This window comes from Lactuca saligna, chromosome 4, assembly GCF_052625555.1.
Source record: "Lactuca saligna cultivar CGN05327 chromosome 4, ASM5262555v1, whole genome shotgun sequence".
NCBI classification, from domain to species: domain Eukaryota; kingdom Viridiplantae; phylum Streptophyta; class Magnoliopsida; order Asterales; family Asteraceae; genus Lactuca; species Lactuca saligna.
Window position 1 is genome coordinate 70,869,565 of NC_136420.1, and position 25,704 is coordinate 70,895,268.

At 33.7% G+C, this 25,704-nt stretch overlaps 1 protein-coding gene across 1 annotated transcript; it reads left to right on the top strand.

Moving 5' to 3' along the window:
- The first annotated feature begins 3,913 nt into the window (after positions 1–3,913).
- Positions 3,914–5,735, top strand: LOC145038607 (transcription factor MYB41-like). The gene is made up of 3 exons (XM_078986914.1): positions 3,914–4,204; positions 4,610–4,739; positions 4,897–5,735. Exons 1-3 carry the CDS (start codon positions 4,069–4,071, stop codon positions 5,723–5,725), a joined length of 1,095 nt encoding a protein of 364 aa, XP_078843040.1. The 5' UTR covers positions 3,914–4,068; the 3' UTR covers positions 5,726–5,735.
- The last annotated feature ends 19,969 nt before the right edge of the window (positions 5,736–25,704 follow it).

Genomic DNA, 25,704 nt, shown 5'->3' on the forward strand with positions numbered 1-25,704 from the left:
AGTGCAAAAAAATTGTTAGCAACCAAACGTGCAATTTTGATCAAACCACAAGGACGATTTCAGTAATTTACTCAAAATATAAATTTTTCTGTTTTTGGTTTGAATGCATGATATAAGTAACTAAAAACTTGTAATTGCAATCAGTTATGTAGTCTTATACAACAATAAAAATGACATTGTTTATTGGCCATGATTAGTTTCATTTCAACGATTAGTGTTTTCGAAAGCATGTTATATTCCAAAAAATACACAATATATCGACAAACATCATTTACCAATAAAATATATCTAAAATGTCAACAATCATATATATATATATATATATATATATATATATATATATATATATATATATATATATATATATATATGTGTGTGTGTGTGTGTGTGTGTGTGTATCTGTGTGTGTGAGAGAGAGAGAGAGAGAGAGAGATTGTTAATTAAAAAAGAAAAAACATCATAAATGGTTCCTGTGTTTTCCCAGATTCTGAAGTTTAGTCCCCGTGGTTTAAAAACCTCATAGATGGTCCCTGTGTTTTCAAAACTTTTGACGATTGGTCTTTATTGCTAACTCCGTTAACTTTTGTCCATTAATTGAGGGGCATTTTCGTCATTTCACACCACAAGGACCATTTATGATCTTTTCAGTTATTTTTTTAAAAAATGAAAAACTAAATATAATTAAAAAAAGACAAAACTAAACATCATTAAAAAAGAAAAAACTAAACATCATTAAAAAAGAAAAAACTAAACATCATTTCTTCCCCAAAATTGAGCATGTTCGTTCCCAACCCAAAATTCTTTCGTTAGTCATTAAACCCAAATTTTCGTTCTTTCAGTTCTTCCCAAACCCAAGGCAAATACCCTTCGAATCGATCAACCCCAAAATCAGACTTCGTTTCTTCAAGCAATAACTCAAAACCGTTATCACAGTCCAAACAACAACCGGGAACACTTCGTACAGCATCATTCCTAGAAGAATATCTCCAAACAATTTCCATTGAACCATGGCTTCGTTCGTTTTCAAGACATTCGACCCTTAGATTCCAAATCAGTAAACCATATCAACATCAACATTGTTTGCCAAGAATCGATTTCACATCCTTCGTTCTTAACCTTTGTCTCATGTCGACTCCAAAATCGATCAGATAACGAAGCCATAGCAGCCAAACCAAATCATCTATCAATGATATGAACAATCGATTACATTTCTTCAATCAATCATTCTAAGACTTTCGTTTTTCATCCATCCAAACCATCGGAATTAGAGCCAGATCGATTTTACTTCTCAGTCGATATCAATCAACAAACTTCCAATAGCTAACAAACCTTCGATTATCACTCATCATTCAAAATCGAAATCCAGCCAACATACTAAACAAGTGAGCAATTTGTGATTCAAGTAACGAAGCACATCCCTTTGATTTTTCGTTTTTAGAAGAAAAAAAAAATCGTGAATAAGTCTGTCGACTCCCCCGATTTACCAGATGCGAACAAATCACCATCTCTAATTTGATATCAGATGTGCAAGAACGAAATCAATCAAACTAATTTTAACTTCATAACGTCAACTGCAAATCGATTTCTTCAAAGCGTTTGATTCACCATCGAGGAGCGACCCCTCGTCCTCCTTCCGAACAACATCACCCCAAAACACCCCTGATACCATTGTTGTGTTTCTCTTCCTTAATCCGACGAAGACGAGCATTGGAGGATCTTTCCCTTTCATCTTCTTTGATGTCGATGACGGTAGAGGAACGAAGAGTCGCCGATTGCCTTCCTTCGCATCTGCCTTCATATGTATTCGACTGATTTCATTTGTATCCTCCACTTCTCAACCTGTTCGAAGACGGGAACTAAGGTTCCCCAAAAAACGATCGTTTGAATCATCTACTAACCCTTTCATTGGTTTTAAAGAGAGGGAGAGAGAGAGAGAGAGAGAGAGAGAGAGAGGACCATCTGCATATTATTCTCTCTTTTTTTTAAATAACTGAAAAGATCATAAATTGTCCATGTGGTGTGAAATGACGAAAATGTCTCTCAATTAACGGATAAAAGTTAACGGAGTTAGCAATAAGGACTAATCGTCAAAAGTTTTGAAAACATAGGGACCATCTATGATGTTTTTAAACCACGGGGACTAAACTTCAGAATCTGGAAAAACACAGTGACCATTTATAATGTTTTTTCATTAAAAAATAAATATTTACATTCACATATAACCTGAATAACTTCATTTGCGTTTACGTGTATTCACATAAATATTTACAAAATATTGTTTACATGTGAATTCAAATAAAAAATTATATTTATATATGATCTTAGTAATTTATATATGAATCTAAGTAAATTAATTTGTATTTTTTTAACAATCTCAACATTTTGATCGTCATCAAATAAATTTAATTATATCATCTCTAATAAATAAAGATTTTTTTGTTATATGTCACATTCTTATTTATTTTGAGACATATAATTTTGTGTTTATTTTAAATTAATTTTTATTCCAAATATCATTTTATGGTATTTGTATTTTATTAAATTGTAGATAGTATTTATATTCAATAATAAATGCATATCAATTTCATTAATAAACTTTCTTTCTAATTTCAAAATTACCAAATTAAAGATTCATTAATTTTCTTTATTTATTTATCTAAGTTATTTATTTAAATTTAAAAGAGAAGACAAAAACATTTTAATTTTTATAATTCAATGTTTTATTACTTTTCTTATTAATTCATACTTTTCAAATGTTTAGAATTTTATATTTAATTTGTTTTTAAATAAATTCATTTAATATATGGATCATAGTTGTCAAAATCGCGATCCTGATCGTAGTATCGTACGATCCTACGATCCTAGGTATGAAAAACGATCCGAATCGTAAAAGGATCGTATTTGGAGTAGGATCGCAGGTAAATTCGTAAGATCGTAGGTAGGATCGTAGGATCGAGATCCGATCCGATCCTACCTTCCTTTGATTTTTTTTTTTTTATTTTTTTGCAAATGAAATTTTTTTTACCACTTTATGCCTTTTATCCTTTTGCAAATGAAATTTTTTTTATTGTGACTTATGACTAATATTTTGAAATTTTTATAACTTTTGAACGAAAAACTAAATGTTTGAAATAGTTTTCATGATTAAATATTATAAATTAAAATTATATTCTATTTTGTGGGATCTTAAGATCTCGATCCCGATCTTACGATCCTGATTTTGCAAACCCAAAATCGATCCTAAGTAGGATCCCGATCTTGACAACCTTGATATGGATCTTACACCTAGTTTACAAATAAATTACTCACATTCACATGTAGACAGAATACATATTCACATTTACATCTAAATATATTGTGCTATTATACTTGAGAAAAATCAATCTCATTGTAGCAATAGCATTCAAATTTTTGTAAATATTTTTTTATCTTTTATATTTATGAAATTATAAGAAATATTTATATAGACATAGCAAGTAAACGAGCAACAATCTATATCATAACTCTAAGAAATTCATTTGTAATATTCTAATTTTTTACCATGTCAACATTTTAATTAGTGACATTTTAATTATTTACGTAAGAATTTTGAGAGATTCATACATATAAGTTTACCCATATAGTCATATTCACATGTAACTAACACAAATCAATAATTCAATGTCATATAACTACAGTGTGAATGTCAGCGGGTGAATCAAATACAATCCAAATTCACAGCTTGAATATATATATATATATATATATATATATATATATATATATATATATATATATATATATATATATATATATATATATATATATATATATATATATATATATATATATATATATATATAAACTATGGACGTGTATGTTATATTTCCAAGAAGAAGGGACACGTAGCCATATTTGTTAAAAGGACGGCCACCCAAAGTCTCAATCTAATTGACTTCCTTTTGATCGTCCGCCATATTTATACGTACGGCTACCTCCACTTTACACGCATTCAAGTCTCTTTGTACGTCTCTCTCTCTCTCTCTATATAACAGCAGAGCCTGAAACTGATCCACTTAGTTCAACACCATGGGAAGAACGCCTTGCTGTGAAAAGAATGGTGGTATAAGGAAAGGTCCATGGACTACCGAAGAAGATCAAAAACTCATTGATTACATTCACAAGAATGGTTATAGAAATTGGAGAACGCTGCCCAAGAATGCTGGTATGTTTCTTTCATTCTTGTCTCGTTGTCTTCTCGTCCTTTTCGGTTTTAAAACAACCGAATTTGAACCAAATTGGAATGTAAGATTACTATATATATAATATTTTTGTTTTATTTTGACCAAACTATATTTAAGTTGTTCTTAACAGAAAGATCAAATGCCATAGTTGAGTAGTAAATCCTAAGCTTTATAATGATTACATTTTGTGCTACATTTATAAACATTGACTAATTGTATTAATTTACTGTTTTTTTTTTATTTCTTGGTAAGATTGAAATGGTTACGTTTAAAATTAAAAGTCAAAGAAGATAGCCTTTACCCATGTTTCGTCACGGATAACATGTTTTCTCTAACTTTTTTTTAGTTGTAATTGACTTCTAATTTTGTTTTAATTATATATATAGGTTTGCAAAGATGTGGAAAAAGCTGTAGGTTAAGATGGACGAATTATCTTAAGCCTGACATTAAAAGAGGCAAGTTTTCTTCTGAAGAGGAAGAAACAATCATTAAACTTCATAGTATATTGGGAAACAAGTAAGTCAAAGTTCTCAATATCGTTCTTTAATTATTCTTCTTAATACTTTTGGAAAAGTTGTATTCTCTCAAAATGTCATTTTCCAACATGGGATTTATTGAAATTTTAATCTTTCTAGTTGTGTGGTGTCTAATCATTGATATTTTGTTATTGCAGATGGTCAACAATTGCAGCTCATTTACCTGGAAGAACTGATAATGAAATAAAAAACTTTTGGAACACTCACATCAGGAAAAGGCTTCTTCGAATGGGAATTGATCCGATCACTCACACTACTCGACTTGATATTCTTGCTCTTTCATCTATTTTGAACTCGTCTATTTACAATTCGCCTCAAATGAACTTGTTGAGGATCCAACCCATGGTTAACCCTGAATTTATGAGGTTAGCAGCTTCACACCTCTCATCACAAGGCAATCAAAACCCTAACTTCATTCACCAAAAAGACCAGCTCCAGCTTGAAAATACCCTACAAGTTCGAGAAAACCATCATTTACTCCAAGATCAAACCCTAATTCAAGAAATGTCAGATTGTGCTTCCTTGAGTACGCCTACGTGTGTTGTTACATCTTCTTGTGAAACATCCAAGCTCATACAACCCAATGTAAACGAATTTCCTTCAAGTATTTCAGATTTTAAACCTCAAACTTTTCCATATATTGATATTTTAACTTGTAATAATCTTGAGAGCTTCGTCACCTTGTATGACAACTATGGATATCACATTAATCCTCAATCAATGTCAGCAACAAATTCTGCCTCACGTCAAAGTTTTGCGAATTCTTCAATAGCTTCACCAAGCTCAACTCTTGTGAACTCGATTTCTAATTCAACTTACATCGATGGGAGCACCAGAGAAGAAGGTAGAGAAATAAGAAACTGTAATAACTTGTTTAAGTCTGAATCCCAAGAACTATTGAATCCTAATTATGTAAGTGATGATTATATGTTGGTTCAAATCAATAATAATTTGAAGGGTTTTTGAATCCCTTCTGTTTTAGTGCTTTATATGTTTTTATTAATTTATTACTGATTTCAAAATATATAACCATAATTTAAAACTAGTGTAAATATCTATATTGTAGACGTGACCTTGGTACGCCAAACTTAAATGGACACGATATGCTTACGGTTTACCTACATTGGTTGCGTCTTGGTTTACACACCAAAAGAACTATCCATCCATTGTGTTTAAAGATTAAATAAGACTCCAGTGGTGCCACACAGATCATAAATTATATTTTTTGATCTATCATGTTATTTTTACCAAAAAAAAAAAAGGTATAGTTTTTTTTGTCGCATGGTTTCTTTGTCAAATGTGGTGTCATTATTTTTAATAATTTAATTTAAATAAAAATTTTAATTTTAATAAAAAAAACATAATATTATTTCAAAATAAAAAATAAAAATAAAAACATTGCATAGCATTATTGTAAAAAAAAAAAAAAAAAAAAAAAAGTTGACATCAAAAAAACTCGTAAACACTTAGAAAATAAATAAATAAATAAAAACTAGAATTTTAAACCTACTAACATAAAAAATAATAATAAAAAAAAGACAACAAACAACTAAAAATAGCTAGAAATTTTAATTTTTTGACTTCGACTTTCATCGTCAATGTAATTTCAAACTCCTCTACGGTCATGTTCGTTGTGTCTAGCGTTAGCATTTTTATGTCACTGTCTCTTTATTTCCTACGCTCTTTTTCGGAAGAAATTTGCAAAAACTTGTCTATTCTTTCTTTTATACCCTTCACATCATCTCCCATTTTTTCAAGTCATCATAATCTAACGCTTTGTTTTTATCTTTGCATTTTGCTTTGTTCCTTCCCATTGGTGGGGAAGATGGTATAACTTAAACGGGTTCATCATTGTTGAGGTCGAAACCAACACGAGCATCCGATGTAGTGTGGTCAGATTATGTTCTTGAGCATTTTAAGCCATTATCGATATGTTTCTTAGATGTTTTGCTCTTTTTTCATTTTTTGTTATCTTTCACGAGATTCCTAAAATCAATAAACTTGAAAGCTTTCTCGTTTTCTTTTTGGTATTCTTTTATAGCATTCTTCATCATCACTTTCTCCACTTTCCATTGACTTTGCATGTTGTTATACAAATCATTAAACAACATGACTTCCTTGTTTGCCTTCCTCCATTTGGAATACACTTGGTCTTTTGAACGATACTCTTGAAGGTTCAATCCTTTATGGAACCTTTTTATAACTCGCCTCCAAAAGTGGTTAAGTTTTTGGTCTTTTCCTGTCTTCACATTATCAAAAATATCGATCCAAGTTTGTGCCAATGCCATAGCTTCTTCGGGTCCCATGCTTTCGTTGTAAAATCCCAAAAACACTTATAAAATTTTTATTTTAATAACATCAAAACCATGCATCATGTGTTTGAAAACCAATCAGAATGCAATGTATCAATGTCATCAGAGTAAATAATCATTGATACATAAATTATAAGGGGATATTGTGCAGTAAAATCGGGTACTTCCCTCTAGAACTGGAAGTACCTGAAAATGTTTTAAACCTCGAAATTGTAAGCACAAAACTTAGTGAGTTCCACAAAATACTACATACCATACATACATTGTCATGGGCTTCCCCCATGGTCTTTCATACCATTCCTATAAACTGCCCCTATGGTCTTCCCTTGCAGTGCCTTGGCTACCCGAAGGTCTTATACACAAGTGTCATGGGCTACCCTCATGGTCTTTCATACAAATACCACAGGCTACCCTCGAGGTCTTCCATCAAGTATCACAAAGACAACTAGCATCTTACACAATACATTGAGAAGACTTACCTCGCAAATACAATCAAAAGTCAACGTCTCAAACAATCAAGAAATAGTTGTTATACGTCAGCTAGATAACCACAAAAGATGAATCCTTATTATACCCATCAAATCTTACAATTTGACCAAAAGTCAACTAAGTCAAAGGTCAACCCTGAAACTCCATGACAAAGTCAAAGTCAAAATTGCCAACATCAAGCCTCCATGTCTTGGCCTTGCATTGGCGACGTCATAGCCACAAAACTACAAAACAATCATTTAGCCCCTAGTCACAATGTCGTGGCAACCCAAGGCCACGCCATGGGAACTGGTCTAAACAATTTAATCGGGTTAAGCCACTTCCTGCCAATTCCAAGAGCACCAAAGCCCAAATCTGCTCCTTCCCAAGGTCTTGATGGACAAAGTTTCCAACTTTATTCATGAAGACATCTCATTAAGATAATATCTCTAAACCTAGATCCTTAAAGACTTAAAGAAGCAAATACCTAGCCATTAAGCCCTTAATCACCAAAGACACTCCTTCAAAATTTCCATAAGATTTTCCTTCGCCTAATGGATCATAAATATTAGATCTTCGTAGACATGCATGTCCAATGCATGTCTCTTATATTTTAGGTTAAAAATGTGGATGAAAAGGGATCAAACTCGTGCATGATTTCCAAACCACAACAAACTTCTAGATCTATCAGATATAACGATTTTGGGACTCAGAGAAATCATAAAGTTGCAAACTTTATCTCTTAACTTCACTTAAAATCCACCAAAGGGTGCTAACATGAAAGATAACCTTAGATCCACTAACAAGAAATGAAAAAGTTAGATCAAGAATCCTTACAAATGGTCCAACAAGGTGCTTCCAGAGATTAGGGAGTGTTGCTAGGTTGCTTCTTACTCCAAGCCTTCCTCTACTTTCTTCAAAATGCACTAAAACACCAAAAGATATCAAGAATCACCAAAACGAATTAGGATTAGGGTTCTAGGTTTTAGGAGTGATGGAGGCTGAGGGTAAACAAATCCTAGCCAATACTTTCCTTTAAATACCCAAAAATTAGGGTTTTCCCATCAGATGGTCTCCATACCGTAGCCAGCATGCGATCACACCATAGGAACCAACTTAAGAATCCGAAAACATTCCAGATATGCCACATCATAGTGGTGTCTCCACCACACTATGGCAATCAAACTCGATCTTTTTAAAATTACATAAATAAAATATAAATAACTCAAGGAATCTGGATGTTACTATAACATTCGGCTATTCGAGGTACTAAATTTCAAGAATTTTACATTTAGAAGTGGGTCATGACGTGATTTATGCCTCGTCACGTCATGAGATAGATTTAACTTGTAGATGTACATTTCTTTGGGTGTCACAATGTGACCATGATTAGTCGCGTTGTGAGAACAATTTGATGACCAAAAACCATAATTTATGGGTATTTAAAGGAATTAGGAGGCTAGGGCTGCCCATCCTCAGCTTCCCTCACTCTCTAACCTCAAGAAATCCTAATATAATCCTCTTAGAGATTCTTATCCATTTTTGGTACAGTTGTAAGCTTAAAGAATAAGAAGAAGAGAAGAAGGAAAAGAAGTATCTTAGTGGTGTAGTTTGCAAATAAGCATCATCATCATCATCAACGGATTCTCTTATTGGACTTTTGTAAGTGTCAGAGACTCAAACTTTATTGCATTATATGGTTAGATCTAGGTTTTTTCCCATTTATTCATTACTAATCAAGCTTGAGTGGTGATGACCTATAAAGTTACCAACTTTATAAGTTATAAGGGTCCTTTGAGCACCATAAAGTCCAAATATAGGAGTTGATGAAGTATTTGAGTCATGCATGATAGTTTGGTACCATATTTCTACTTTTGACCTATAATGAATAGAGGACATGCATGTCTAAAAAGTAAACATTTTTATGGACCTTTAGAGTCCCTTTAAGCTTATGAAATAGTTGGGTTTTGAGACTTAATGGTTTAAGGAGTTAATTTAATAAGGAGATGGTTTAGACTGAAGTCACACTGGAGGTATCACGACGTGACCAAAAAAAAGATTTCATTTGTTGGTCTTCTGTATTCTCACGACGTGACCAAGAATGGATTATGTCATGACTTATAATGAATGGGTTATCCGTGAGTAAGTTGGCTGAGTTGGAACGAGTTAATGAAATCGTACCAAGTGAGCTCTCACGATGTGACCAAGGGTTGGTCAAGACGTGAGACTCAATATTAAGGTTATTGATCATTGACTTTGACTTCGTGTGTTGACTCGTTGACATGGTTTTACTTGGGTCAAAATTAGCTAGTGTTGGAAATTGGACTAAGATGGGTCGTATTGGATTTAATAGATGTGTCTCATTGTCGTTCGCATGGTGGTACTTGTGCGGTTAGATTTTTTCGTGAGACAGGTGGGTCTACTCTATACATATGTGTCGAAGGCACCAATGTCGGCCCACTGGATTGTGCTATAAGATGCTAGCTGTCTTTTTGACTCTTACATTTATTGTGGGTTGAAACACACCCCAGGCTGGGCCCACTATTATATTCTTGGATCAAAATATACCCCAGGGCTGGGCCCATTGATGAGTATTAGGTTGAACATATTGTTAGGAAAGTATGTCCAAGGTCATTAACTATTGGCAATATTGTTAATAATAACAGGGTCTTCTTGGGTTACCTTCAAGACTCAAATTAAGTAGAATTGATAAAAGAAGAATTAGTTTATTAATTATTATGGTTTAATTATTAATTAAAAACAAATTAGAAAACAATTTAAGAATTAATTAATAGTTTAACTAATAGAATGGCTGAATAACAATTAATCAATAGTTGATTAATCAGAAATATTCTAGAACCCTAGGAAGAAGGGTAGTGGAGGAAATTCCCTTAGGATAAGCGGAATTTTGTTCTTAGGGTTATATGTCCCATGTGGACTTAGGATAAAACCCTGGAATATATCCAAGACTATCAATAAGGTCGTAGGGATTCATTCTTCCTTGTTCATTCTTGGCTTGAAGTTTCGCCTCTTCTTTCTCCCCCATTGTGGACGAACTCTCCTATAGTTCATCCCCTTCTAATTATTTTTTTATTCTACTATTTTGAGTTCATTGGGTGTGAACCAAGAGAGGAATTCTGGTTTAGGTCCTGATCATCCAAACAAGGTTGCACGCACGAGAGCTCAAGCACTAAGGTCTTTGGCTGCAAAAGAGGTATGTGATTCTTCCTTTGTGTTTTTCGTTTTATATGATAGATGTAATTAGTATAAAACTATAGATCCATAGGTTGCATATACACTTAGGTATATCATAGTTTTGATTTTTTTCTGCTACCTAGTTTAAAGTGTATTTGATGCGTAGAAAACCTAACACTGGTATCAAAGGCATTGGTTCATGATTACATTCATCATAGATCCATATTTTCTTTAAATGCTTGTTTGAAATTTAATGAAAGTAGAATAATTGGAAATTTCATAATTAATAAACCTTTTAATCGTAGCTCACAATGTGAGAGTCTACTTCCTACGATGTGAGGCTTCCGGATTAGGGTTGCCCATCTCTTTTTTTTCAAATTTGAAGATCTATTAAATATGGATAAATACCAAATTTAAAATGTTTTAATTCTGGAAAATTAATAAATATTATTTACATATGATTATTTGAATTTGAATATTTATTTATTATTTAAATAGTGAATTTAAACGTTTAATATTGTTTATAATAGAGATTTATGAATTTGAATATTAACCCCTCGTAATTTATTAATTGTTACATTGAAGCCTCACAATTAATTAGAATTATTATTAGACAACTAAATCTAAAGAGTTTTAAATTTAAACCTTATATATATATATATATATATATATATATATATATATATATATATATATATATATATATATATTAAAATTGTAACTACTATATGTATAAGAAAGTTACAACTTGCATCATTGCATGTTTTAAGTATTGATATTGTCAGTCTTACCATGACTAGACTCACTCATTCTGATGTACGGGTTTAAGGAGGTCTCTATGATTCCTAATGAGGTCGGTTTTTAATATGATTTGCGCTTACCACCCTCACTGTCCTATTGCATTTTAAGAATGAAGTTATCAAAAGGGTTTGATAGTGATAATGATCAATCTAAAAGTACTTTAAATACAAGTATAAAAAAAATCCCATTTTATTTAATTAAAAGTGAAACTTATGTTATCCATAAAAATTGTGCATTCTCTTTATAACTTGTTGATTGAGCTTGTGTGGTTAACTGGCACGTCAATTGTTGTGTATTTTTAATGCATTAGTTTTTTATTTATAATTCCTAGTCTATTGCATCTAAACCACTAAGGATTTTCTGTCTTATATCATGCCAACATAATGGAGTACAACATTTATACCCATATAGTGCTTCATATACCTTCAGCATATCTTTTACTGTTTGGGATTGTTTTCTTCGTCTGACCATCTGTATGGGGATCATAACTTGTGCTGAGAGCAACCCAAGATCCCAATTCACGTTACATACTCGCCCAAAAATGAGAAGTGAAGCGAGTATCACGATCGTAAATAATCTTTAGTGGCACAGCATGTGTCGCAACAGTTTCATCTAAGTATACTTGTGCGTATTTCTCCATTGGAGCTGTTTCACGCATGGCAAGAAAATATGCACTCTTAGTCAACCGGTCGACAATTATCCAAATGTTATTATTCTGTATAGCAGTCTTTGGCAATTTGAGTCGCACTAGACATAAAGTCAGTTCATAATTCTATTTGCCTATCCGGGGGGTAGTTCAAGCAAATCATCGAGGAAAACATCAGGATATTCATTAACAACAAGAACATCATTTATAGTTTTCTTCCCCTCTTTTCATATATCAATTGTATAGGCTAGATTAATAGGATACCCCTTCGATATAAATTTACAAGTTTTTAGGAAAGAGATTGTTTTTAAGATTTTAAGTCTATGTTCACCGTAGACATAAATTGGATCCTTCCCTTCGATAGGGATGTGTACCATCTTTTCGTAACACAAGAGTTCTGCGCGGTTCTTTAATAACCAATCCATGCCAATAATAATATCAAAGTTGGGCAAGGAGATAGGAATCAGGTTAACAAGAAAACTATAACCTTCAATTTCTATGACACAAGCTCTATAGACTTTATCAGTAAGTAATGATACACTTCCCGGTATTTACATGAAATGGTTGGCGCGAACAAGCAATTGGAAAACAATGTGCAAATTCACGAGACACAAAAAAATCTGAGGCATCAGAATCAAATAAGATGTGAGCAGGTCCAGAATTGACGAGAAATGAATCAGTCACAACTTCGGGTCCTCACGTGCCTCCTCTATGGTAATCTGAAATGTAGGGACTTTAGCTTTTGGCTTTCCAAACGATTTTAAAACTCTTCAAACTTCTTAATTGATGGTGGTGCTCAAGCCTGCACCCGTTCTTCATTCTCCATTGGGCCTTCGGTCCTAATCTCCGAATTAAAAACTCAATTCTCATTGCAGACTCTTGCTTCTTCTTAAATTAGGTTTATAGACTCAACCCAAGATAAGGTCTTCACTTTTGCTACAACAACAACTCGAATGTTTATATTCTAATGACCTTTGATTTCATAACGCAAAAGACACACAATGAACCATACTCTGGTTTCTATTAGTCAAACATTATCATAGAAGAAACCTTCCTTTATGTTTTAATGTGATATAATATCTTCATAAAAAGTAGCATTTCTAGCTAATGGTTTCTTAATCCTTTAATGAAGGTTGTTATACTTCTATCGACTACCTCGACCATCTCCTTCTTTAATCTCCCGACTGAAGTTTTGTCACTACACAAGACATGGTTCTCTGAACCAATCAACTCACTTCGCATATCTATATTAATCGGACTCGATTCTTTATGACCACTAGGGTCTGAACGAAAATCATCTTCTTAATCATCACAGAAATGAAGATAATGACATATTTGAATAAAAATGAAATCAATTACTAGCTTCTTGGTAACCTTGTAACTGTCCCTGATCCAAGTATGAGTCATGTGCTTCCAGTAGTATAGGCATCTACTACTATTCACACCTACTCATACTTGTCCCAAGTATTATCTCACAGTTTTTCCAAGTCACCATTCAAAAGTTTTCACAAAGCAACTTATCACACATGAATGTGTTCAAACAAGTACATACAACAATTTCTCCTAAACTCAACTAGGGATTTCGCGTTTCTATCAAACATATCTTGGATTTTCTATACTCGCCTTATAGAATCCTTTTCGCACATATGCTTGATCTAGCATATCCTAATACTTTTCCTAGCTCGATAGGAATTTCCCTTCCAAATTCTTCATGTAAATTCTTTCTCGAGTAGTGTCTACTCCGTAAGACGTAATATACCAGAATTTACTCTAGTAGTGTGGAGACAAACAGTCTCCAACTATCTGCATCATCTTCTAACTCATGCAAGTCACCATGCACATTTATTCATTTCATTATCCTTTCATGACATTTTCATTCCTTTATATGAGAAAATTTTCTTCTCATGGGTGTTTTTTTTTAAGTCTACTTCATAGGAATCTATCCTAGGAAGTCTGCATTTTAACTGCATATCAGCATGTTTTACTAGCTTCGACTTGGTTCTCGGTCATTCCTAATAGAATTATCTATTCTCATACAACACTATGAGTGTATATCTCCTTCAACTATGTACTCTAACTTACTCTAACTAGTAAGTCATTTAGCCTTTCACAACTAAATGACTCATTTCACCATACTTGCTTAACACTATGAGTGTATATCCTAAGCAACTAAATGGATACCTAACAAAGGGCACAAGAAATACCTCAAATTCCCGAAAAGGTTGATTTGATGCCCTCTGTTTTATCTCATTTCACCATACTTGCTTAACAGAATTATCTATTCTCATACAACACTATGAGTGTATATCCTAAGCAACTAAATGGATTTAGCTTAACACGCTATGGAACTTTCATAAGTATGTGATAGAAGTCAATTGTCACTCGGTATTATTAAATACTAAATCTGAGCATCTTGTATAGGGTTACTGTTGGATTAATGTCTAAGTCCATAACTATAATTGGTAAGACTTGACCCGACCCGGCATGGTCCATTTGGGTTGCATGGCATCATGCACTTGGATAGACTAAAATGAGAGAAATAACACTTAAGGTTTGTTAATATATTATAAGTTCTAATATATTAATAAGGTTATTTAATTAGTATTGATCAAGAATTAATTTGGAATTAATTAAGTGATCAAAAGAAGACTAATTAAATATATGGGTTGATTGTGTAAATCATTCATTCTTATATGTGTGGGCTTGTGATCCAAGATTCCTTATGTTGGACTAAGTCCATGGGGTGACCCATGGATACTCCATGGAGGTTAAAATCCATGGAGCATAAGGAATGGGTAAAGTCATGAGTTACATGGTGTAACCCTAATAGCCACCATATAAAAGAAACCCATGGCTCAAGAAATCGTGACTAACACTATGTGTATGTATGAGGGCTACACGATTTCATGAAGTGTTCTAATTTCTCTCTAAGTTATTCCAAGTGCTTATGGTGTTGTGTGAACCATTTGAGGTGTCACACTTGGGGAACTAAGCACTCAAGCTTCATGAAGACAAGCACTATCAAAGAGGTATGTATTCTATCTTGTTATATCCATTATTTGTATGCTAGATTAGGATAATACCTTGGATGTTCATATTTGCATGTATAATAGAGAAAACATAGATCCAAGGTATTTAGGGTTGCATGTACACTTAGGAGTGTTAGAATGCTCATAACCCAACAGTGGTATCAGAGCCAGGTTTGTTTTCTTGTTATACCTGCAATAGAAGCTGAAAAATCGAGTTTTGATGCTGTCAGCCCAGCTGACTCGCCGAGTCCAAGGCAAAATGCATCCAACTCGCCGAGTTGTGTTCATGCACTCGACGAGTTGGACCCCAGACAGCATATCTTCGAGGTTTTTGGCTAGAAATGGACTAGGAACATTACCCTAAGTTGTTTTGAACTTATAAACTTGTTTTTAAATGTGGTAATGTTCATGCTAATCCATTTTCAAGATAATTGTCAATAGATTCATGTTTTGTATTAGTTTAAAGGTTAGACTAATTACATGAAAAAGTTTGATTTGAATTATCTTGTTCTTATGAGTTGCTTAGATTAATAGAAAAGTTGAGTGAAAAAGTTGTTTTCAATCCAAATTAATCTAAGAGTTGAGTATAAAATGTGTTTGTGTAACTTATCCTTAAGTTACATGAAGAGTCACATTAAAGACTCATAAAACTCATAAAGTTGGCAAAGGTTACAAAAAAGATGAAGAGTCTTGTCCTTAAGTTATGGAGGTTCAAGAGTCACTTCATTAATAAATAAATAAATAAAATATGTAACCTTAATTAATTCCATAAGTTATAAAATAAAGAAAAGATTAATTCTTTATTAGTTTAAAGTCTTCCATAATTTGTCCACAAGTTATGGAACTTGAAGAGTTTTTGGATTAAAACTACTTTAAATACATAAGTTATGGAATTAATTAGTTTTGAATAGTTTCAAAACTTGCCCTCAAGTTTTGGAATTTGTAAAGTTTTCTCTTATGAATACTTTAATTCCAAGTTAGCCCTTAGAATTTTAAAAGTTAAAATTCAACACTTATACTTTATAATATTATAAGTTAATAATATTTATATGTATAAGAGTAAAGTCGGTCTTACCGCTAGTACGCCTCATTCACGAAGCCGGTCTATAAGGTGGGTATAAGGTTGTTGCCTATAAAATGGCAACTTAATGGGTGTTCACTCTCACCCACCGCTCGCTTGACTGGTGGAGGGTCGTTAGCCGAACGGGTTTGACATGACTATAATTCTCCCTTCATTAAAAGTATTAATGATAAATACTAAGTAACTAAACTTTTAATAATACCCAATCTTAGTTACTTAGAAAAATGTGAATAAGGTGCTAATCCACAAAATTACACTTTGCACTTTGTTTGAGTCGGTTAGTGGAGCGCGTGTGGTTAACCGGCACACTAACTCGTATTTAACAAGGTAGGCAAAGGGTAACTTAATGTTTATCATAGTATCGATGGAGCGTGTGTGGTTAACCGGCACATCGATTGAGGGATAAACACTTAAGGGTACCCAGTAATTTGCATGGTTACTTCACACCTTGTTTTGTGATCCTCGGCATCCCAGTCACAAAACCTGAAGGGCACACTCGAGATTGAAACATGCCATTGAACAGTTCAATGAATCTCAAAAGATCTAGGAGTTTCAAAACCAATTAAAACCTAATAATACATTTCGTTTATCTTGGTGGAAATTGGTGAATCGTCATTCACCTACCTTCAAATTGTTTTATAGCTTGGATTACGGCATACCTCTTCTAAGTTATAAAATAGTTTGTTGGGTCCTAGCCTTAATATTTTCATATTGGGTGTCATATTAAGGACTCAAAGATCAACTATCTTGAATATCTCCCATAACATGTCTGGATTAGACATTTATGATCTTCCCAAATCTCTTGAAACAAGCTTTCCTAAATGAAGATGATGTCCCATGGATATCATACTTCTCTCTCCTCTTCTAATTATTCTCCCTAACCCACAAGTTCTTGAAAAATTTAAGGTCACTCGAACCCTATTGGCAAGACAAGGTCTAGGTGTGATCACATCTTGGAGATGTAGTCACATATTGACAAGCCGGGAGAGTTGGGTGTCAATGTCTTGAGAAAGTTGGTGGTTCAATCACTTTCTAAGTTACATAGTGAGTTCCTTTGGGACACCTATGAAATAGACTATGACAAGACCCTTAATGATCTCATCTATTGTTAAGATCAACTTCCTGAAACTTTATGGACATTGACAATGGTGACACTGGAAATACAGAAAAAAAGCATTCTCTTCCCAATGGAAAGGGATCGGCCATAGTCAACTCGGTTGAACAAATGGTAAAGAGAAAAGCTAAGTCTGTAATAGTCCTGTGTACCATTATCAAAGGGTCCATATGTTTATATTGCCAAAGTAAGGGTCATTAGTTGCGAAGCTGCCTAATTTACCTAAGGATGTTAAAGTCAATAAGATTGACTCTACTTCAGGTAAAAGTCCACAAATCTAACTCTGTTAAGTTTCTATTCTGAGATTCCTGATACATGTTGTGACTGGGTCACATGGTAATGTTTTAAGAATCAAAGAAAAGTAAAGGAACTTAAAGAAAGAATATGCTGAATCTGATCGCATAGATGGATTTCTATCGCGTAGTTTGAAGATCGGATTCTTGAGCTACTTCTTAGGAGTTATGAGATATTGCTAAGGAATAGACAACAACAAGTTTTCGTATGGATTGTAAGGATAAGTTTTTCCGCATAGTTTTAAAATAAAAAGAAAATTTTGATTTTATTTATTTTAAAATATCCTTACAATGGCATTTGAGGAAAAATTGTTGCTTATACGATTCCATTAATAGTAAGAGTGGAAATATGAAATTGATCCTTTCATTTGTGGTAATGTCTAAATTTACCAAACAAGGAAAGATTCTCATCATCCAAAGTCTCAATTGGACCGGGACTTGGAATCATGCAAATTCTATAGCATGATGAATGAGAACTTTCAAGTATTGAAAAATTAAGACTAATTACTTATTCACATGAATGTGTGAGTCAAGTAATGGACTAAGGGGTCGAGTACATAGTCATGTGCACTGATTAAGTCCACCACAAAAGATGTAAGGCTATTCGTCATAGTTTACTAAAGCTCAGTAAATATGATTATACTTACAAGCTTAAGTGTAACTCTTAGACATTGGAAAAGGTTCCAATGCATGGCAGAGCGAATAAGAAGAATCAAATTAGGCAGAAGGATAAAAGTTTCTCAAATCTGAAAAGATGGGAGAGTACTTTAGTATCAGTTTTGTGATCATCTTAATGATTAAGAAACCATATCAAAATTAGTTCTCTAAGGAAGTCTTAGTGCATTCTTATGACTAAGAAGAAGGGATCTTGAATTGTTGAAATGGTTAAATCAAGAAGACGAGTCATACTTCGTTTCAATACAAGTCTTAGAGTCATACTCCAAGATTGTAATATGAGTGACATGTCTTAAATAAGGTTTAAAACACTTGACAAATGTAAGAGTAAAAGTTTTCTACTCTTGTACATTTGAAATTGGTAAGTTGTGATGTTTTGGATAAAACAAAGACCAACTTCGGCTAATTGTGTGAAGTGTTTGTCTTGATTAGAATCCACACTATCTCTTGGATGTTTGACAAGGGAGTCTTATAGGTCAAGAGGACAGTGGGAGTCTTAAAGGTCTTGAAATTCTCAAGAACTAATCAAGAATGGAACCTAAAGTTCTTCACTAGCACACGACTTAAGGTTTATAACCTATCGTGTTGACATATTATGTGCCCATTCCAGTTAAAGTTGGATTTGCATATGAGTTCTTAGAGCTCTCAATGTGTTGCACAACAACTTGGAAGCAATGGTAGGCCCTTGAGCTACCAGGAGGCAAGAAATTAAGATTGAGTTCAGTCCATATGAGTTTGGATTTGTCATTATCCTTGTCTTGTGACTATGGTTTTGACAATTCACATGGATAAGAACTCATACACCATTAAATCTAAGTGTCATAAGGTTTCTCTTCGATTCATGAAAATGATGGTGAGGAAACACTTCCACTAAGTAGATTTTAGCTAGATAGCAATTGTGATATTTGCATTCTCAAAGTCTTTAGTGGAGCGTGTGTGGTTTACCGGCACACTAACCTGGACTTGTGAGAAATGGCAAAGGTCAAAACAATCAAGACTATGATTACGGCATCCCTTTTCATAGTTCTTAAAATTGTTTTGACACACCCATGAGCTATCTAAGAGAAGGTGTATGATTTTGATAAAGTTCTATCAAAAACAATCCAGTATCAGAAATCTGAACTTTGGTCAATAAAGTATTGATTTCTAGAAGTCCAGCTGATTTCTGAGTACATGTCAAAGCTAGTGGGAGCATAAGTGTTATGCTAATAATCATCATGTTAGTGGGAGCATGATAATTATGATAAGTATTGCAAGTTAGCAATGTTAATTATAGAAAAACAAAAGGTTTCGATTGGGAAAAAGTTGTTTTGCTATAATTAAGGGAGAGGAAATTATACTTCATCTCAAATCTATAAGCTTAGATCGTGAGGTTTTAATCATTTAGTCAAGGATATATATGAATTTCATGTTGGAATGGCTCAACATAAGGAAATTCTGTATATGGGTCCATTATTTGCGTTCTTAAATTCGATTATGATTATGGCATCCCTTTTCATACTCTGAATTATGAGAACTTGGCAAACAGAAATGGAAACGTTATAGCAAAAGACTGGTTTAGTCTTTATGTGAGACATCATGAATCGTATCCCATATGCTTCGGATATAGGATCGATTACATGTGCTATATTCATCCTTTCTAAAAGTTTCCAAATGCCTGGGGCATTAAGAAGGGAAAAGGTTTAGAACTGGATATGACTAAAAGGATTAAACAATTGTCGAGGACAATCTAAGGTTTACCAAAGATTTGTTGCTCAAGGACAATTGGAAGTATAGTGATAATTCTGGAAGGACCATATTGACATAATCTGTAAGGAGGCAACTCTTGTTCAGAAGTGATAGTCAAAATGAATCTGGAAATGTTTCAAAGTTAGAATTTTCAATCTGTTTAAGATTAGGAAACTTAATGCAAGAAGGATGTTTCTAAGGAGCTGATCTCCTTTGGAATACTCTGTAATGATTGTTGCCAAGTCTTTGTGAATTTGTGCATAATCGTTACAAGAGGATCAATGCATATAAGTTTAGAATCTAACAGATTTCAGTAAATGACATGAATTTGGAATTCTTGCATTTGCAGTAAGGATTTGGGAGTGTTAAAAGAGAATCATTGAAGTTATGTTCATTTGATCTAGTTCACAAAATAAAGATCATAGTCAAACATATTATGCATACTTGGTGTATGGCATGACTATTGTTTAGAAAACATAGTGTGCATGCTTGGAGCATGGGACAACTATTGTTTTAAATTCAAGAATAATGTTGATAGCTAAAACAATATACAATGAATAATGTGTAATCATATGGTGATAAATAAAAGGAGTTTTATTTATATTCATAAGTTCTGAGACCATATTGGATTCAATTATTATTGTGTTTCACTTTGCATGTTTTGACTTCCCGAATAAACTAGGTTATTCTTCCGGAATGACTAAGTTATTCAAACCATCCACAGTCGGTCATATGTTGGAAGTAGATATGAATTAAGACTGTCATGGGTTGGCTTGTAGAGGTCTAAGGTGTTGGACAAATGGCTACAACACTCATGAGTGCTCATAAGTTCTGAGTATTGGATTCAACCCGCGCTCATTGGAATCACTTCATGGGTTTTATCACGAGTGATCATGAGACGATAATATCTTATATTCTTCAAACCTAGAGATATGAGTTGTTACTATGAGTTGATAGTACATTGATTACACGAAACGCATTGGTAACTCGATGTTATAAAACGTGTCTTTGTGTATGATTCAACAAGTAGTAGAACAAGCCATATGAGTCGAAGTTTATCCATTCCTTTTACCTTCGGGATGAAAGCGATATCTGTGGGCCCCTCGATGATTTGATGATGACAAATGGAAGTGCTCGGCCGGGCCAGGACTGATTTGATTTGTTCAATTAGTCAGTCGTCATAAATCGGAAATCGGGAAACAACTAATGGACAGAGAGAATGATTATAATCCATGTCTCAGTCCATATGATATCTAGAATGGAGGAATATATGATCCCTTATCTAATGGACAAATCGTTGACAAAGATCAGAGTTCATCTACAAGGTCATAGTTCGACAGAAGCTTTTGAGAGCTACGATTGCTAGTTGGTTCCTGAAGTCATACGCAATAATAGTTTTAGACTTATCCAAGTGGGAGACTGTTGGATTAATGTCTAAGTCCATAACTATAATTGGTAAGACTTGACCCGACCCGGCATGGTCCATTTGGGTTGCATGGCATCATGCACTTGGATAGACTAAAATGAGAGAAATAACACTTAAGGTTTGTTAATATATTATAAGTTCTAATATATTAATAAGGTTATTTAATTAGTATTGATCAAGAATTAATTTGGAATTAATTAAGTGATCAAAAGAAGACTAATTAAATATATGGGTTGATTGTGTAAATCATTCATTCTTATATGTGTGGGCTTGTGATCCAAGATTCCTTATGTTGGACTAAGTCCATGGGGTGACCCATGGATACTCCATGGAGGTTAAAATCCATGGAGCATAAGGAATGGGTAAAGTCATGAGTTACATGGTGTAACCCTAATAGCCACCATATAAAAGAAACCCATGGCTCAAGAAATCGTGACTAACACTATGTGTATGTATGAGGGCTACACGATTTCATGAAGTGTTCTAATTTCTCTCTAAGTTATTCCAAGTGCTTATGGTGTTGTGTGAACCATTTGAGGTGTCACACTTGGGGCACTAAGCACTCAAGCTTCATGAAGACAAGCACTATCAAAGAGGTATGTATTCTATCTTGTTATATCCATTATTTGTATGCTAGATTAGGATAATACCTTGGATGTTCATATTTGCATGTATAATAGAGAAAACATAGATCCAAGGTATTTAGGGTTGCATGTACACTTAGGAGTGTTAGAATGCTCATAACCCAACAGTTACATATTAACTCTTACCATACCACTCGTACTGGCATACTACATTACAATGTTTGGCAAAGTCTTGGCCTATTGAGTTTGAAAACTTTATTAGCCTTTCCTTTGATCTCCATTGAATTCTTCTTAATCTTGCACGATATCAATTTCGATACCATCGAAGTATTTATCACCATTTTCAATTCTTCTAACTCCGTAAGCAATCATGCTTCAATCTGGTCAGCGGTGGAACAACTTCATGGATTATACCAAAACATTCATCTTCCAAACCAAGGTCGGCAACAAACCTTAAACTTCCTCAAGTTATAGCAATATAGGTAAGCTACCTAAGGCATTCTATATTATTTATCATTTAGCACATATTAGAATATAAGGCATATCTCCTAAAATATGTTAGTGCTTGTGTCTATTTAATATTAATTTAGGTATTCAACCAAAAGTATACTAGGCACACATCACACCATCATCACTTAGCAATCCAAGTTTAAGTCTAGAAATCCTCACAATTCCTAGTTTGCTTAAACTAATGCTCTGAAAATTTTAAAGTAACTTGGTATTTTAGAATATTAAGATTTATCATTACCCAACACCCCAATTAAGTCTTTCCTATGGTTTGTATTTGTATACTTACAATAAATTCATTCATATATTGAACTTCCATTAGTTTAAGTCTAAATACCAATCTGTGGGATTTAGTTCACTTAAACTACTGCTCTGATACTATGATTGAGAGAACCCATTCTCTAAACTTTACAATATTACTCCAAATATGCTACATGCATATTCATAATTATAATTTACATTGATGGTCTAAATACCAAAAATCATGGATACAAACCAACTATTAAGGTTTTTACAAAGTTTTTATATATTACATAATTACCCAGAAATTTATAATTCATATACTGGATGCTTATCACCTGCAATAATTAAACAGTGAGAGGGATAAGCGGGTGACGCTTAGTGATTTCAACAATAGATACAATATAACGTCATGTCATATATATATATATATATATATATATATATATATATATATATATATATATATATAACAATATGACAGAAGCAAAAAGGGATAAAGAACAACAAAGGCATATGTGTATCATATGTCAAGCTTTCCATATCAACAAATGATCTGATTCAAAGATTTACAATCAATGAGATATAACAATTTCAACATAATATACATCATAAAACTTCAGCCCAAGTGGCACAAAAAATATAATTTTGGATTATCATTTTTGCCAAAATATACTGGCTTTCAGTCTTACCTATCCATATGCCAATACCAAAAGTGATATGAGTCATGCTCTACATGGCCAAAGGCACAAAGCCAATACCAGAAGTGATACGAGACATGCTCTATATGGCCAAAAGCATAAATTCAATACCAGGATAATACGAGACATGCTCTACATGGCCAAATGCTCAAACCAAATACCAAAAGTGATTTTTGACATGCTCTACATGATTAACGGTATAAAACCAATACCAGAATAACACAGGAAAGAACATTGCACATATAACACATAACATACAATTGTCCCTATATTGAACTCACCATGAAATAACCGAATGTTGCGTTGTAATTACCCATTAAATGCGTTTTTCCGGTAGAATCTGGCTAGACACTGTCAGCAGCTAACGATCGTTGACTCGGGAAAATGGCTCAAAATCAGCAATACGGGAGAGAGGGTTGTGTTTTAGTGTAAACGGAACAAAAAGGGCATACCATCTATTTATAGTTCGAAATTTCGACACTCACGTTGTGAGCCATACAAGCTCACATCGTGAGTTTGTCCTGATCAGTGTGTAGGCTTGTCGTGTGTGTTCTAGGCTTGAAGGGTTTCGATGGACTACCTCACGTTGTGAGACTTTCTTGCTCACATTGTGAGAATTTCTTGCTCACGTCGTGAGCTTGGTCAGATCTTGAAGTTTGTGCCCCGAACTGTAAAAATTCGCATCTTTCGCATACGGACTCCATTTTTGACGTGCTTTATATCCACGCATAGGTGCAATCATACTCTACAACTTTCGTTTAGACTCTATCAACTAATTTTGACTTCATTTTTAATATTATATTTTTAACAGTCCGGGACAGAAAGAGTACGTTAAAAAATCATAACTTCTTCATCCAATGTCCGTTTTTGTCTGTATTTTTACCGTTGAACTACTATTAACGAGATCTTCGATTCTCATTTAGGTTGTGTCAACTAAAAATTGCTCGATCTATAATTCGAATTTCGAGTTGCACATTGCTATGTTGAATCTTAGAAAAATCATTACTTCCTCATATGAAGTCAGATTTAGACGTTCTTTTTATGAAAGTTCTCGGTTTAACAAATACTACGACTTTCATTTAGATCACTAAAGCTAAAAAGTAGTTTATTGTAAACTCACTTTTTACGTTATATGGCGTTGTGTCGGTTTTGTCGCGAAACTTTGATAAGTCATAACTTCTTCGTTATATCTCAGATTTTGGTGAGGTTTTCGCCTAAACGTTTCTAACGAGATAATTTACAACTTTCAATATTATTAGTTTTACTTATTTCCAACTTAAATGTTATATTTTCGTTAATTCCGATAGTTGACTTATGATTGGAATCTCATAAGACTTCCCATCACTTCCAATACTTTGCGATTGATTCTAAACATAGTTTTACTCCATATCTCATAAAACTATCTTGCTAGAACTCAACGTTCTAAACATATATTATTTAATAATATTCATTTTTAAGCTAACAAGCTTACAAAACATGATAACTGAACAAGGTTATTAACGCGTATGTTACAATTTGTCTGAGCTAGAGGCACCCGACGATGGTCGGGGAGGCGGTTGTAGTCGACGAACGATGGTGGGGGGTGTTGTAGCTCCAGTTTCTGGTGGTGAATCGAGAGATAAGGGATTATCGTAGCTTTAGCTCCGGTTGGCGGCGAATGCTCTGATAGTTCTGGTTGGCGACAGCTGCTTTCGGAGCAATTTCATTGGATATTGGAGGCTACTGGTGAGTTGTCTGATGAGGGGAAGTGGTATTTGAAGAAAAGTTGCCTCTGATGTTTTCTTGGGAAGAAGAGGCACCAGGTGGGGGTTGATGACTTTTGGAAGAACATGTGAGCAAGGTGGGACCCGCCTTTTGACTTTTCTACATGTTTTATTGTCTTTTGCCTTATGGTTCACTGTGCACCCTTCCCCCTCCCCTCCCCCCCCCCCCCTTTGTTTTTTTTGTCGGTTGAGAGGTGACAACAAGTCACTACTCATGTAATTCCTTTTTTGCTTTATGATTTATAGTTGTAAACTTTAGGGTAATAGATAGATGCGATTTTTGAGGTAAATGTGTCAAACGTATCTGGTGTATCTTGTTGAAAAGGATGAACGAATTTTTGATGGTTTTTTTTATACATCTCTTTTTATAGATCACTTCTTC

Bases quoted from the DNA above. Each gene is read 5' to 3' on its own strand.
- LOC145038607 (XM_078986914.1), top strand. From the start codon at position 4,069: ATGGGAAGAACGCCTTGCTGTGAAAAGAATGGTGGTATAAGGAAAGGT. The intron at 4,205-4,609 runs GTATGTTTCTTT...TTATATATATAG, and splicing joins AACGCTGCCCAAGAATGCTG to GTTTGCAAAGATGTGGAAAA. The intron at 4,740-4,896 runs GTAAGTCAAAGT...TTGTTATTGCAG, and splicing joins CATAGTATATTGGGAAACAA to ATGGTCAACAATTGCAGCTC.